Source organism: Pongo abelii, chromosome 19, assembly GCF_028885655.2.
Source record: "Pongo abelii isolate AG06213 chromosome 19, NHGRI_mPonAbe1-v2.0_pri, whole genome shotgun sequence".
Classification (NCBI taxonomy): domain Eukaryota; kingdom Metazoa; phylum Chordata; class Mammalia; order Primates; family Hominidae; genus Pongo; species Pongo abelii.
The window spans coordinates 70056213-70072137 of NC_072004.2; the positions used below are offsets into that span (position 1 = coordinate 70056213).

The 15925-nt window shown below is 40.0% G+C and overlaps 1 protein-coding gene across 2 annotated transcripts in view; it reads right to left on the reverse strand.

Moving 5' to 3' along the window:
• The window catches only part of IKZF3 (IKAROS family zinc finger 3), a 110105-nt gene that overhangs the window by 15907 nt on the left and 78273 nt on the right, over window positions 1–15925 (reverse strand). Inside the window, exons 6-7 of one of the 2 annotated variants that reach the window (XM_003778862.5) lie at window positions 14979–15095; window positions 4044–4160 (exon numbers count right to left, since the gene is read on the reverse strand). In XM_003778862.5, the coding sequence (XP_003778910.1) occupies window positions 4044–4160; window positions 14979–15095 (234 nt within the window). Of the gene's footprint in view, window positions 1–4043; window positions 4161–4277; window positions 4414–14978; window positions 15096–15925 lie in introns of those variants that run through there. The other variant, XM_009251860.4, reaches the window with a different exon arrangement.

Below are 15925 nucleotides of genomic sequence, written 5' to 3' on the forward strand. Positions count from 1 at the left end.
AACTTTTAAAATAAGGAGATGCTATGGTAACCACTTTGGTCTGAATAACATCTGTTTTTTTGGGAAAGAATAAAAATCAGGAGAAATATGCAGAAATGTAGTCATTTTTCTTCTGCATCCAAGAGAGAAATCCATTTTGAGCCAAGTATTTGAGGATGGCCTAGTTTGAAGTGTAGTCAAACAAGTTTATAACAGAAGAACAAGATTCAGAGAAAGGAAATCCCCTAAAGGACAGTATGTGCAAAGGAAGGTCTTCTTGCCCTTTGAAAAGAACAACTTAAACAGAATTATTCTGACAATGTAAAGATGGTGATTTCTGATGGACGTGTGTCCATTTTTTTTTCCCCATTTGAAACAAAGACATAAAAAATTTCTTGGAGAATTAGAAAAAAAATTATTTTTCTCCAATTTGAGAGCATGTTTGTGTCTCAAAATACATTTAGACTTGATCCAATCTGTGCCTCTTCCCCAGTTCGTCTCTAATGGATGTAAAATGCTCCCTACTGGTAATTATCGCCAGCCCCCCTGAGATAGCAGCGGCCTGATCTGATGGTCTATTTTCACCTTTACCCTCACAGTTCAAGAGGTCAGGGAAGTCAAGGCTGGTCTGAGTGCTGTGCAACCGTCAGCAAGGATTAAAGGGAATGACTCACTCTTCCTTCACACCTTACCCATTGCCATTACCCTGGCAGCTGAATCTTCAAAAAACAGTGCCTTGGAGAGGAAATATAGGAGAAAGGAGAGAAAAGGAGAAGAGAAGGGAGGAGAGGAGGGAAGAGGAGGGGAGGGAACAAGAGGATAAGAGAGGAGAGGGGAGGTGAGGCGAGGAGAGATGGAGAGAAAACAGGAGCCCCACATTTTACATCACTTCATCTCATACACTGCACAGTGTCACAAATAGTGTTCCTTTCTCCCTCCATTGACATTACTATTTTCTATCACAGAAGTTGATTCAATTAAATAATTTAAGGGGTTTCTTTTATTTTTATTTTTTAAAAACCTTTCAAACAAAAGTTTAGGATATAAGTTAATGCAAGAAGATTAGAACAGTGCCCAAGAACAAGAACACCATATATATGACAGGAACTCTTAACCTTCTGTATGATGAATGAATGGACAAAAGAGTGAATGAACAAGTAGTACTGCCCTAAGTAAAACACATGAAAACACATGAATGTCAAGCTAATGTGACTGTGTTTTAGATTCTCAGACTTATACCATCTTCCTAAAAAAAAAAAAAAAGACCCTAAAAACCTAGGATATGGTTTATAGCATAAACACCATATCTGTATAGCCTTGAGAAAAAGGCTATCTGAAGTTACGCACATGGACTTTCTAAACACACAGTGGTATCAATAGTTGCTGCCTTTTATTTCTTTTTTAATTAATCTCACAGACTTGTACACGGGAGGAAACTTCCTGGTCACTTCACCACCTATTCAGTCTCCTCATCTCACAGATGAGTAAAGAGAGGCCCAGAAAGGTTCCGTGACTTGTCTAAACACACAGTTAAGAAATGACAGAGCTAGGATCAGAACCTGGGTCTTTTAGCTTCTAATCCAGTACTCTTCTTATTGCACTACAACACAATTTACAAAAAAAAAAAAAAAAATTCCCCCAGTTATTCTGGGCCCTGAAGCCCTGAAGTTACTACCTCAATCAAGAGCTAACTCTACCAGGTTTCTGATTCCAGCACAGAGAGAATGTGATGGTTCAGAAGATGAGAGAAATCAACACCCACAAGATCAGCATCTCTCACAAGTCTGGAAGTAGTGAAGTGAAAATCCTCTGGTTGCAACTGTAGCAAACAAACGAAATAGATCCCCGAGGCAACAGGCAAAATGGCATGAATTTGCACATATGAAACATGCTATATTTTTGAACCCATGAAATACCAAAGCAACTTTTATTATATTAAGTAGGGCTTTAGTTCAACTATAGGTTTAGGGCAACCGTAAATACTAGGGACTGTCTCTCAAATTTTAGTTGTCTTAGACCAAAATGCATTGACCACAACTGGATTGAAATTAAGTCACGGCTGGGCGCAGTGGCTCACGCCTGTAATCCCAGCACTTTGGGAGGCCAAGGCAGGTGGATCACCTGAGGTCGGGAGTTCAAGACCAGCCTGACCAACATGGAGAAACCCTGTCTCTACTAAAAATACAAAATTAGCCAGGCATGGTGGTGCATGCCTGTAATCCCAGCTACTCGGGAGGCTGAGGCAGGAAAATCGCTTGAACCCAGGAGGCAGAGGTTGCGGTGAGCCGAGATCGCGCCATTGCACTCTAGCCTGGGCTACAAGAGTGAAACTCTGTCTCAAAAAAAAAAAAAAGAAAAAGAAAAAAGAAAGAAATGAAGTCGCTTTACATTTTTTTCTTGCCCAGCTCTCCCTGTGATGTCCCTCCTCATGTTGGCTTCAGCCATTTCTAGAGTCAAAACTTTCTCCAGACCAGCCTGGGCAACATAAGGAAACCCCATCTCTACAAAAAGTTTAAAAATTAGCTGAGCCTGGTGGTGCGTGCCCATAGTTCCAGCTACTTGGGAGGCTGGGATAGGAGGATTTCTTGAGCCCAGGTGTTTGAGGCTGTGATTGCACCACAGCACGCCAGCCTAGGCAGTACAGTGAGACCCCGTCTCAAAACAAACAAACAAAACCTATAACTTTCTCCAAACTAAAATACACTCAGAATAATGAGGCAAGCTTTCTTTTGTACTCCAGTCAGAACCTTTTCACATAAGTAAAGCCCAAAAGATACATGGGCAATATATGTAGACAATGTCTTAAACTCACCATTTGTTTACTGTGCCTAAACTCTAAATGGAAGTCACTACATGTTCCCCTGACATGTTTCACCAAGGGGAGGGAGGACAGCAAGGAGGAGGGGATCTCCCTAAACTGAAATATACCAACTTTACTCTGACACAATTTATTTTTAAAGTGACTAAAAGTGCACAAAAACCTTTCAGCTAGTCAAAATAAAATAAGTAGGCAGAAATACCAAATTAGGTAATTTTGAAATATATGGGTTCTTTCAATATACCTCTATAATTCACATAGAATGTTTGCTTGTCAAAACATTATCTATACCAGAATCAAATTTAGTCAGATTTAAAAACCAGGCAGGCAACTTATTATCTGTAAGAGCTATTGAGAAGAATAAATACAAAAGGACTCAAATAAAAAATCAACAGCTGCAAGCAGCTTTGGAAAAAGAGGCTGAGACAGGTTTCTAAAATATTACTGATGTTGAGGGAGGTCTATTTTCATGTGATAACTATTTTTGTTCAATATCACCAACTTTCAATTTATAGCAAAACTGATACATTCAATTTCAGCTGTCTACTTCACAAATACAAATCTATTTTAAATATCATGGTCACATTTATGTAAACATCTGGGAGAGTTCAGCAAAATATCTCTGCCATTTGGAAGTCCTAACACTTCAATGAACATAATTATTTCATAGCCATCTCATTCTGCTGTATTTTTTGACAATGTGAAAACCAATGGCATAAAAATGAACTCCAGTAAGACAAATGATTAAATCAAACCTTGTTATTTAAATCTATGTTTGCCCAACCACTTTCCCTTAAAGCCAATTCTCAATCAAATTCAAGAAAATATGGCAATATGTTTTAGAGCATGAAAAAAGTTTGAGCATGCTAACGAACCAACTTGTAAAATATAATTACAAAAGATTACAAAAATGCTATCTTGAACATCTTACTGGTATAAATTGCATAAACTCTCTCATGCAACATATGTCATTCAGAGTAAAGAGGAAGGAACAGGATTTTAAACATCACATCCATTTAGGAAATTGGATATAAAATACTCCCATCTCCTGTCATGATGATGCTTTAGTTAATATCTTTTATTCTATTTTCCAGAGCTATCAAAATGAACCACGAAGAATAAAAGTACACAATGAAAAACTAATTAACAGAGGTTAAGCTAGGAAGGACCTTGTGTAGCAAGCATCCTATGTTATTTCATTCAAACTATCTGCTAACAACAGCAGGAAAAAGGTTTGTATTCTTACCAATGAATTTCTGAGGCATTGAGCTTTTTCGTTTTGCCACATTGCTTGCTAATCTGTCCAGTACGAGAGCTCTTTCACTTCCCATCTCTGCTTTGATGTGTCTTGCCTCCGCACTTGCTGGTTTGGAAAAATGTAAAAAGAAGAGAGAAAAGAACACATTGGTACATGGGGAGAAAAGGAAATAAACTGGAAGGAGAAGTGTCCGAAGTTGGATGCACACTCTATTGTTGTTACCTGTTATAACTGCTCAGATTCTTGCCTGGGGTACCTGCTGTGGTCAGTGAAGCCGACACCAGGGCACATTCAAATCTTGCAGTCTTATGCCGAGATGGGAAAGCTCGACCCATCCCCAACCAGTACCTTCATTAGCAAGAGGAAGTATTAAATAAACAGCCTGGACGTGGTTGGTTGCAAAAAGATAGATAGATGGAGATCTAACCCCCGATCAGCCTTCTTTCTGATTCTGAGTAACTGCGTGTGACACCTGCAGACTGATATAATTCTTAACAACTTTGAAAAAAAAGCATGGTGCCCCAGATTTACTGCTCTGTTTATGTTAACAGCACTTTTGAAAATAGATACACTCACACAGACAGCAAGACATCTACTCAGTGATTTGTGTATTGAAATTCTGAGTGGCTTCTTTCTTTTTCTTTTTTTTTTTTTTAGCACACTCCTCTCAGTTCCTATCTTTCATATTCTGTTTCTCTGTGCTCTGTATTATCTGTTTCATATGCTCTTCACATTTCAAAACAGTCCCAAATAAAATTTCCCTAAGCAACACTTCTGCCTTGAAATTAAAGAACAATTTGTATAACGCATCTCTATTGAATTTCTAATAAAAATGTGAATAAAAACTGCCTATGGGCTGGGTGCAGTGGCTCATGCCTGTAATCCCAGCACTTTGGGAGGTGGAGGTGGGCGGATCACCTGAGGTTGGAGTTCGAGACCAGCCTGACCAACTTGGAGAAACTCTGTCTCTACTAAAAATACAAAATTAGCCCGGCTTGATGGTGCATGCCTGTAATCCCAGCTACTCGGAAGGCTGAGGCAGGAGAATCACTTGAACCTGGGAGGCGGAGTTTGCAGTGAGCCGAGATGGGGCCATTGCACTCCAGCCTGGGCAACAAGGGCAAAACTCCATCTCAAAAAACAAAGAAACAAACAAAACACAAAAAAACCTGCCTATGAGTGTGGGCTAACTGCCCATCCACAAATAGACCTGTGAGTGGTGTAGGCCTGTGGTTCTCAGACCTGGCTGCACATTAGAATCACCTGAATAGCATGTAAGAAATACCTATGCCCAGGCCCCCCTTCAGATCAATTAAATCAGGATTTCTGGCATAGGGGCCTAGGCAAGAATATTTTCAAAGCTCCCCAGATGATTTTAAAATGCAGCTAGAATTGAGAACTACTAGAAGAGTATATAAATAGTGGCAATATCTAATCAACTAAAATAGTAAACTGTAATGAATTTACCTTAATTCAGCAGGCAGTGCCCAAATTTAAAGTTCAAAGAGGGCCAGGTACGGTGGCTCACGCCTATAATCTCAGCACTTTGGGAGGCCGAGGCGGGCAGATCACCTGAGGTCGGGAGTTCGAGACCAGACTGACCAACATGGAGAAACCCCATCTCTACTAAAAATACAAATAATTAGCTGGATGTGGTGGCGAATGCCTGTAATCTCAGCTCTCGGGAGGCTGAGGCAGGAGAATCGCTTGAACCCAGGAGGCAGAGGTTGCAGTGAGCCGAGATTGCGCCATTGCACTCCAGCCTGGGCAACAAGAGCAAAACTCCATCTCCAAAAAATAAATAAATAAATAAAATAAAATTCAAAGAGATACCAGCTGCTCTAAATACAAGGCTTGACATTTTAACACATGATGCTAGCCTGAGCCAGGGATCAGCAAACTTTTGTCTGTAAAGGGCCAGACAGTAAATTTTAAAAATTTGTCAGACACATATAGTCTCTATGTTATATTCTTTGTTTTTTTTTTTTTTCTCTGTCCCACAGCCTTTTAAAAATGTAAAAATCCCTGTACACAAACAGGCCACTGGCTGCACTTGCCCAGAGCGCCACAGTTTGCCCTCACCTGCCCTGGGCAAACATATTGTGATGCTGTAAACATTTTTCTCTGTTTTCTCATAAACACTTCAGGAGATCCAAACTAAAATGAACTATCCATACTTTTCTATTATGTCTAAGGAAGAATAAATTGAAATTAGTTTAAGGGATTAGAGTAAAAAGCAAGTAGTGGCTGGCACAGTGGCTCACCCCTGTAATCCCAGTGCTTTGGGAGACTGAGGCAGGAGGATTGCTTGAGGCCAGGAGTCGAGACCAGCCTGTGCAATATAGCAAGATCCTGTTTCTACAAAAAGTAATTTTAAAAAATTAGCCGGGCATGTTGGCATGTGCCTGTAGTCCTAGCTACTTGGGAGACTGAGGTGGGAGGGTTCCTTGAGCCCAGAGGTTTGAGGTTACAGTGAACTATTAAGGTAACTGCAAAGACCGCAATTACTTTCGCACCAACCTATTAGTGCCACTGTACTCCAGCCTGAGTGACAGAGTGAGACTCTGTCTAAAAAAAAAAAAAAAAAAAGCCCCAAAGTATTAAATATTTCTGATTTTATTAGTGACCTTAAAAAACTGTATGTTAGTCATTACACAATACATTATAAAGCTCAGTTTTCATTATTTAGTTAATTTATTTACTTGTTTTTGAAACAGGGTCTCAACTCTGTCACCCAGGGTGGAGTGCAGTGGCATGATCACAGCTCACTGCAGGCTCAACCTCCTGGGCTCAAGTAATCCTTCTACCTCAGCTTCCAAGGTTGCTGGGACTACAGTCTAAAGCCACCATGCCTGGCTAATTACAAAAAAAAATTTATTAGTCTCAATATATTGCTCAGTCCGGTCTCCAACTCTTGGCCTCAGGCAGTCCTCCCACTTCAGCCTCCCAAAGTGTTGGGATTACAGGCATGAGCCACTGCACTCAGCCAAAGCTCAGCTTTTTTTTTTTTTTTTTTTTCCAGAATAACATAAAATCTGGCTCTGCCAGGTGTGGTGGCACTAGCCCATAGTCCCAGCTACTCAGGAGACTGAGGTGAGAGGATGGCTTGAGCCTAGGAGTTCAAGTTCAGCTTGAGCAACACAATGAGATCCCATCTCTTAAAAAGAAAAAGAAATCCAGCTCCAAAAATGAGAAAGAGAAGAGGATGATAATAATGTGATAATAATGACAATATTTACTAGACAGTGAGTTTCTTCTCAAAAATAATTCTAGGCTCTAAAGAAATAAATCATAGCCTTCAGTGAAGCTATTAACAACTATTTGTGTAAATGAAGACAGTAAGGGACAGAATAGGGGGCCTGAGTGGCTTTTGGGCTAGTGCGAAAGTACTCGATTGGCTGACCAGCAGTTGTAAATAACGGGCACTTCAGCCACAAGACACTGCTATTGAGTGAAGAGGGTCAAATTCTGTCCAGCACAGGGATAGGTTTAAATGACCAAACAGGAAATTATTTATATATATTATTTCCTTTCACACAAAACCACCACCAGATGTGGCACTACCCAAAGCCCCAAGAGCAGAGATGAAAGACAAAGCTTGGAATTTGCAGTAAGTTCTTGGGGCTGTTAGAAGGAGACTTTTTTCTTAGAATCAAGGGAGAGGCAGCTAAGTTTGCACTTTGACTAGGAACATTCATCCTGGTTCCAGCAATTTTGAGAAGATTAAATCTAAGTAAGCCTCCCCTCAACCCTGTAGTTATCAACAAAAAGATTTATAGAGAAAAAAAGAATGAAAAACAGTATTCTGGGAATGTTTACCTTTTATGCCCATTTTACCATTGTTCTTATTAGTCTCTTGTGGTCCCTCCTCTCACTGCCAAATCATTACCCAGGAATTACCCCAAGCACGGTGCTACCCATCTAGTTTTCCCATTTGTTTCTCAGCAGTCGCTGTCTACATTTTACTGAAGTCCATGTCAATTACAACAAGCAGCTTTCTGAGGACACGTAATCAACATCCTCTACATTTGGGAGGATGCTGAAGTGTGGACACATTGACCTAAATAACTGTAATTAGGGCAGGTCACTAAATGGCAAACTTTTAAGATAACATCACCTTTTATTCCTCGTTACCCACCAAACTGGTCTTGAGAGTCATTTCCAGATAAACATTACTCTGTAAATCAGTGACCAAATGCCTGACATTTAAAAACATAAAATTCTGCAGTGTTCATGGATGGACATATTTTGAGGCATAGGTGGAAACTTTCCCATTTCCACAACTCCGATTAGATTGAAAGAAATCCTCTGAAACGAATCTAGAGGACTCCTGTTCACCTACACCCTCTTTCTGGGTCAATCACTCAAAATATTAACTACAAGAGCTCCACCTTCATTGTACATGTGAACACATTCCTACTGATTCAGCTGATCTTCACTGAATTAACCTTGTTTTCTAGTTGATAAGTTAGGCAAAGGCTAGTTTTCAATTGAAGATGGCACTCTCATTTTCTTTCCTAAACTGCTAGTCTTTTGCCTAACACTTATTGGACAGCTGATGCACAATACCATGAAATGAGCGCCCTTTGAAACACAAAGAGCCAGGTGCCATGGGAGGCCGAGGTGGGAGGATTGCTTGAGCCAGGGAGCTATGATCTTGCCACTGCGCTCCAGTGTGAGGAACACAGTGAGCCCTGTCTCTAAACAACAACAACAACAACAACACACATACACACACACACACACGCGCACACACACATATCACACACACACAAAGAAATGCTTTGTAACTGGACAAGCTCTTTGGGATTACTGAGTGGTTTAGGCAGTGCACTGAAAAGAAAAAAAAAGAGGACTATTGGCTTTTGGTCCTTTTCTCCAACTTTAGGACCCAACTGTCTATTTATACAAACAGTCTAGACTTGTTATCTTGCCACATCATGTCTCAGAAATGTAAGTGGAGGGAAACCAGTTTGGCAAGATAGTAAGGGAACAAGATAATGGGTTTAAATGACGAAATAGGAAATCCGTTCCTGGGTGGTGTTTGGCGGTTTAATGCTGCAAGCAGTGGGTGTGGGGAATATGGGATGGTGGCAAGGAACAATTTGCACATTCAGTGCATGAGTGAGAACAGAATGAGTAGGACTGTCATTGTGAATCAATTTCCCTTCACATTGCTTGCCTACTAAACAGTAGATATAGTAATTTTCATTAGAAAAGTTATTTTAAAGACGTGCTGAAAAAATAATAAAATGTAGTACAAAGTCACATTTACAGATTAAGTTACTACCTTTATTCCCTGTATAAGTCTTAATATTTGGTTTTAGTTAACTGTTTCCATGATACAATTTCTATCTCAAAGTCATTGGAGGTTTAACTATGTAATTGTGCTGTGCTTTTGTTTTTGTTCAAAATCCTTCATTAGATCTTGAAGCGTTAAGTGGAGCTTAAATAAGAGGTATTGCTTCCTGTCTCTTCTATGGTGTGGTCAGTCAGTAACTAATGGAGAGTTTAACAAAGTGGTGTTATTATGCAATATAAATTGTCTAACAAGAGATTGGTATCCAAACACCGCATATCCTCACTCATAGGTGGGAATTGAACAATGAGAACACATGGACACAGGAAGGGGAACATCACACTTCGGGGACTGTTGTGGGGTGGGGGGAGGGGGGAGGGATAGCATTGGGAGATATACCTAATGCTAGATGACGAGTTGGTGGGTGCAGCGCACCAGCATGGCACATGTATACATATGTAACTTACCTGCACATTGCGCACATGTACCATAAAACCTAAAGTATAATAATAATAATTTAAAAAAAGAAAAAAAAAAAAAAGAAATAAAGATGCCAGAGTACATTGTCAAAATAAAAAAAAAATAAAAAAATAAAAAAAAAAGAGATTGGTATCAAAGACAGAGGCAGATTCTAACAAAAAAGTTTCATAAAACTGTTGCCTTTTTGAACAAGTGAAATGAATACTACCTGTGAGATAATATTTTTTATTTTTTGAGAGGGAGTCTCGCTCTGTTGCCTAGGCTGGAGTGCAGTGGCATGATCTTGTCTCACAACCTCTGCCTCCCGGGTTCAAGCAATCCTCCTGCCTCAGCCTCCCGAGTAGCTGGGACTATAAGCGCATGCTACCATGCCTGGCTAATTTTTGTATTTTTAGTAGAGATGGGGTTTCACTATGTTGGCCAGGCTGTTCTGGAACTCCTGACCTTGTGATCCGCCCACCTCAGCACCCCAAAGTGCTGGGATTACAGGCGTGAGCCACCGCGCCCGGCCAGTATTGATTTTTAAAAAGAATAGGTTGGGGCCAAGTGCGGTGGCTTACGCCTGTAATCACAACAATTTGGGAGGCCAAGGTGGGCGGATTAACTGAGATCAGGAGTTTGAGATGCCTGGCCAACATGGTGAAACCCCGTCTCTACTAAAAACACAAAAATTAGCTGGGCGTGGTGGCAGGTGCCTGTAATCCCAGCTACTCAGTAGGCTGAGGCAGGAGAATTGCTTGAACCCAGAAGGCGGAGGTTGCAGTGAGCCGAGATCGTGCCACTGCACTCCAGCCTGGGTGACAGAGCGAGACTCTGTCTTAAAAAAAAAAAAAAAAAAAAAATAGGTTGGGAAAACAAACTTAAAAATTTTTAAACATTTTCTTTGGTCTGCTAAGTTGGTAAAAATATAAGTTTATTCTGAAGCCCTCATGCTTGTATTAGCTTGAAGACCTATTGAAGAAGAAAAGTTTGGAGTCCTAGATTCATAAATAGATGTGATTATTCAATTACTTAAAAATATTATTATTGCTAGAACTCATTGTTACATAAAAATATTTCCTGCTCCAAGTATTCATAATCTGTGTGAAATGAGGCTAAATGAATCTCTATACCAGCTGTTAGTCTCGTTCTGAAATAAGAACCAAGCTAATGAGAAAATGCAGTCCATGGTCTTCTGTATTTTTCCTTCTTTTCATATATACTCCATTAAGACAGAATTGGAATATTCTGATGGTGTCACTTGTGATGCCTGATGTAGAAACTTGGACTAAAGTAGCAATATCACTTGTGTCTTTTTTTTTTTTTTTTGAGATGGAGTCTTGCTCTGTTGCCAGGCTAGAGTACAGCGGCACGATCTCAGCTCACTGCAACCTCCACCTCCCAGATTCAAGCGATTCTCCTGCCTCAGCCTCCTGAGTAGCTGGGACTACAGGTGAGCACCACCACACCCAGCTAATTTTTGTATTTTTAGTAGAGACGGGGTTTCAACATGTTGGCCAAGACGGTCTCCATCTCTTGACCTTGTGATCCGCCGGCCTCGGCCTCCCAGAGTGTTATGCTTACAGGTGCGAGCCACCGCGCCCAGCCAGGATTGTAAATCCTTAAAGTGTAGGGGCTTAACCTTAATTCATCTTTACAAACAGCTTTGATATGGAGCCTGGCACATAGAGAACTCAACAAATGCTATCTGGATAAAAGAAACGATTAGCAAGGCCAGAAGTCCTGTTGCCCAATACCTGCATTTTTTTGCAGGCTGGTCTTCACTCCAAGGCCTTTTTATCCATCTGCTTGCTTCCAGAAAGTCCTGCTTCCCCTTGCAGGCAGGTTTGTCCACAGGCTTGGCTCTCACACTACGCTGCACTTCAACTTACAATAAGCACTTGGAGAATGAGTGCTGCAGGCACAACAGCAACGGAGCATCATCTCTTTACAAGTGACGGATGAGGCATAAGATGTACTATACTGCTCAGGCTCAGAATGGAACCCCATGTCCACAATGGACTCCCAATTCTAAGAAGGAAACAGAAATGGAAACCATACATGGAAGGGTGCAAAATAGTTAAAGAATTGGCTTATGTTGGGTTAAATATTCTGTAAATTTTGGCCTCGGGAAAAATTATAGGAACTATTTGAAATATAAAAGAGTAATGTGTGAACTGAGATGCAGTAACTTGATTAAGCTGTGAATTTACACATTTATAACCTGAAACCACCATTACAACATATTTGTTTGAAAAAAAAATCAAAACTTGCTGACTTAGTTAACCCTTTACCTTTTTTTTGCTGAGACTTAAAGTATGGTGCACGCATCCACCAAACCACCCTATGAAATGCAAATTAACTCAACCTCTGTATTTCAGCATTTCCTGAATCACCTAATATCACTGAGAATGGCTAAAATATTACTTTTGATACTTTTCCTTATTCGAAATTCCTAAAAAAAGGTTGTGAGAATGGGAAGTAAAGTGGTGACCTTACTTCAAAATCAATAATTTTGAACTTACTGTTTATAGAGTGTAATTTTCTGATTTTTCCCCCTCCTTCCAGGAGAATCAGGACACACATATATGTATATATGTGTGTGTCTATTAGTATGTGTGTTACTATATTTCTTTTGCAAACCAGATAATATATAACCTTTAAGAAATATAGCTAATCAAGCCAAAAAGTGGAAAAGGTGTAAAAGACCCAAATGTCCATTAGCTGATGAATGGATAAATAGAAAATGCCATATCCAAACAATGGAATATTATCCAGCCATAAAAAGGAATGAAGTCCTGATAAATGCTTTAGCATATATAAATGCCTCAAAAACATTATGCTAAGTAAAAGGAGCCGACACAAAAGGCCATATATTGTATGATTCCATTTATGTGAAATGTCCAGAACAGGCAAATCCATAGAGACAGAAAGTAGATTGGTGGCTGCCAGGAGCTAGAGGGAGGGGGAATAGCGAGTGACTGCTAATGAGCACAGCACTGCTTTTGTGGATGGTAATAATGTTCTGAAATTAGATAGTGATGATGGTTGTACAACCTTGTGAATATACTAAAATTATTGAAATGTGCACTTTAAAAAGGTAAATTTTATAGCATGTGAGTTATATCTCAAGTTTTTGAAAAGTAAAAAATATGACTAATCACAAAAACAACTAAAGTTCTGGTGGATTTTAAGTAGGTCACTGAATTTTGGGTGAGTCTCAGTCTTGTCACCTCTAAAATGAAGAAGTAGGGTCAGATGCTCTCTTTCATTCTAGCTTTAAATATTAGTGATTCTACTTGGAATATGATAGATTTTCATAGCTTGGGAATCTCTTACAGTGGGAGCTTTGCCTATTGTCTGAAATACAGAACTGCAAGTAGAGATGCCTACATTCTGTCCTTGAGCGAGTACTGCCTGACTGCCATGAAGCATGCCACTTAAGATGTTGAAATCTTTCCTAGCAAGCAGACTCAGATAAAAGCAAAACAAAGAGAAGAAGATGTTAAAACCCAAATATTAGGTTTTTCTTTTTATTTTATTATTATTGTTTTAGAGATGGTGTCTTGCTTTGTTGCCCAGGCTGGGCTTGAGCTCGTGGGCTCAAGCAATCCTCTTGCCTCAGCCTCCTTAGTAGCTAGGACTATAGGTGTGTACCATTGTGTCTGACCTGTTTGTTTTTTATAAGGGAGTAAACATTTCTTTTTATTTGGATAAGCTTTATCCAAATAAGTTGGATTTCCTTTATCAAGTTAGAAATCCAACTCCTTGATAAAACCAAAGATGCCTTTAGGATAAAAAGCAGAAGCACTGCAAGCCAAGAGAATTCAGTTGGCCAGCTCCTAACATCATGCAATGGGTTTTATCTAAAACAAAAGTTTCCTCTCACTCAAAATGAGGGCAGTTTAAGTAGTCATTTCTACTCCATTTTTCCTGAGTTTCACTTTATTTCTGTCATCTTTTTGTAATTTTTCTGTTTTAGCCTATTCAAACTACTCAACTGCAACAATTGCTGTCAAACACTAAATCCCAAGAGAGTTTGTACCTATTCTAAATAAGCAATTGGTTCAAGTTACCAAATAAAAATGTCAGACAACCCAAGCTGCAGAACCAGGCTGATAGCCAACTCAATGGGACAAAGGACAGCTGCAGAGATGTGACACAAAAAAGTTTCAGGCTGTTGCAACAAAGGATTAAAAGGAAATAAAACCACAATTGAGACATAGAAGAATATCTAGTGTTTCAACCAATTGCCAGTAGGCATCTAATTCAAACCACTGAATAAAACAAGGAATCCCCAAATAGAAGCATCACAATAAATCATATGAGTAGACAAGGATATAAATTGGACCCTGTGCAAAGAAAATCCTTGTAGTTTTAATTGACTCTTCCCTAGCCACTCCCCAACCTCCTCTACCCTCAATTTTTGCCATTTTTTGTAAACGACAACTCCATTCTTCATCAATCTGTTAGGAAATCTTGTTGACTCTACCTTTAAATATACAGAGAATTAGAATACTTCTCACCACCTCTACCACTAACAAGACATAATTTTCTCTTGCTTGAATTATTGCAATGGCCTCCTAACTGGACCCCCCAATTTCCAACCTTGCCCCAAATACAGTCTCTTCTCAAAAGCAAGTAGAGTGATTCTTTCAAATGAGAAGGCCAATGATGTCACCTCTTTGTACAAAACCCTCTAAAGAGTTTTAATTTCACTCAGAGTAAAAGCCAAAGCCTTTACAATGGCCTGCAAGGCCTGAGAAGATCTGGTGTCCCATTTCCACTCTGGCTTCAGGTCCCATTACTCACTGTGTTCCAGACACACAAGACTATGTACACTTCTTCAAATTTGTGCCCCAGGGCCTTTGCTCTTGCTGTTCCCTAGTTATCTGCAGGGCTCACTCACCCTGTTAAGAAGTCTGTTAAAATGTTACCTCGTTGAAGCCTTCCCTGATTCTCACCCTCACTCCTCAGCAACTGCTTCATTTTTCTCAATAGCACTTACCACCCTCTAACTTTCCAACTTACAGTTTGCTCATTTACTTTCTTTATAATCTGTCTGCCCCCAGTAAAATATAAACTCCACGAGTCTTTTTACTTACTATTGTATCTCACCACCTAGGACAGCAGATGCTCACTAAACGTGTGTTGCGTGAACTCACCAGTGTCCCCTGGGTCAGTGCTCTGAAGAAATGTACGGCAGCGCTCCTTGTGCTCCTCAAGGGAACTTCTCTGCTTGTAACTCCTTCCACAAAACTCACATTTGTAGGGTTTCTCCACTAGAAGGAGAACATAAGGGGCACTCAGTGACCTTCAGGGGTTCCACACAGGTCAGGTACTGGGGCTCTGTGACAACTGTTCACTAGAAATGAGACTGCTGAGTGAAGCCAGAGTATTTGGATACTTTTGAAACTATATTTTAAATTTGGTAAGCTTAAATAAGGTTATGGTCTATGATTAATTATTACGTCAGAGTATTCTTCGAAAAGATCGCCTCCTATCACAAATGGAAGAATTTGGATTTAGAGATTACCATTTGGCATAGTGTTTTGGCTCCAGGTCAAATTTTGTTTTCTTTGGGAAAAAGAAAATAGGGCCCTTTTATTCTTCAAGGAGGTTAATGTGGTATAAGCAATGAAATAGGAAAGGATTCCTTATTTTGGACATCCATCTGGCTGTAAGTAAAGATTGCTGTAGTTTGTGGGAGTTAGCCATTCGGCTAGAAACTGATGGCCTTTTCAGAACATTGACATATTTGGGTAAATTTAGCTCATCCTTGCCACGTGGCTATAGCAAAGTCTAGGCTAACACAATAAAAACTGAGCTAATTAACTATGGATTTTTTTGTTTTTTTGTTTTTGAGACAGGGTCTCACTCTGTCACCCAGGCTGGGGTGCAGTGGTGCAATAGCCCCAATTTCACAGGCTCAGGTGAAGTCTTGGCCTCCCAAAGGCCACCTTGGCCTCCCAAAGTGAAAGGCTTACAGGTGTGAGCCATTGCACCTGGCCGGGAATTTTTGAATAATAGAAATAAAAGTAGGCCGGGCGCAGTGGCTGACACCTGTAATCCCAGCACTTTGGGAGGCCCAAGTGGGAGGATCACCTGAGGT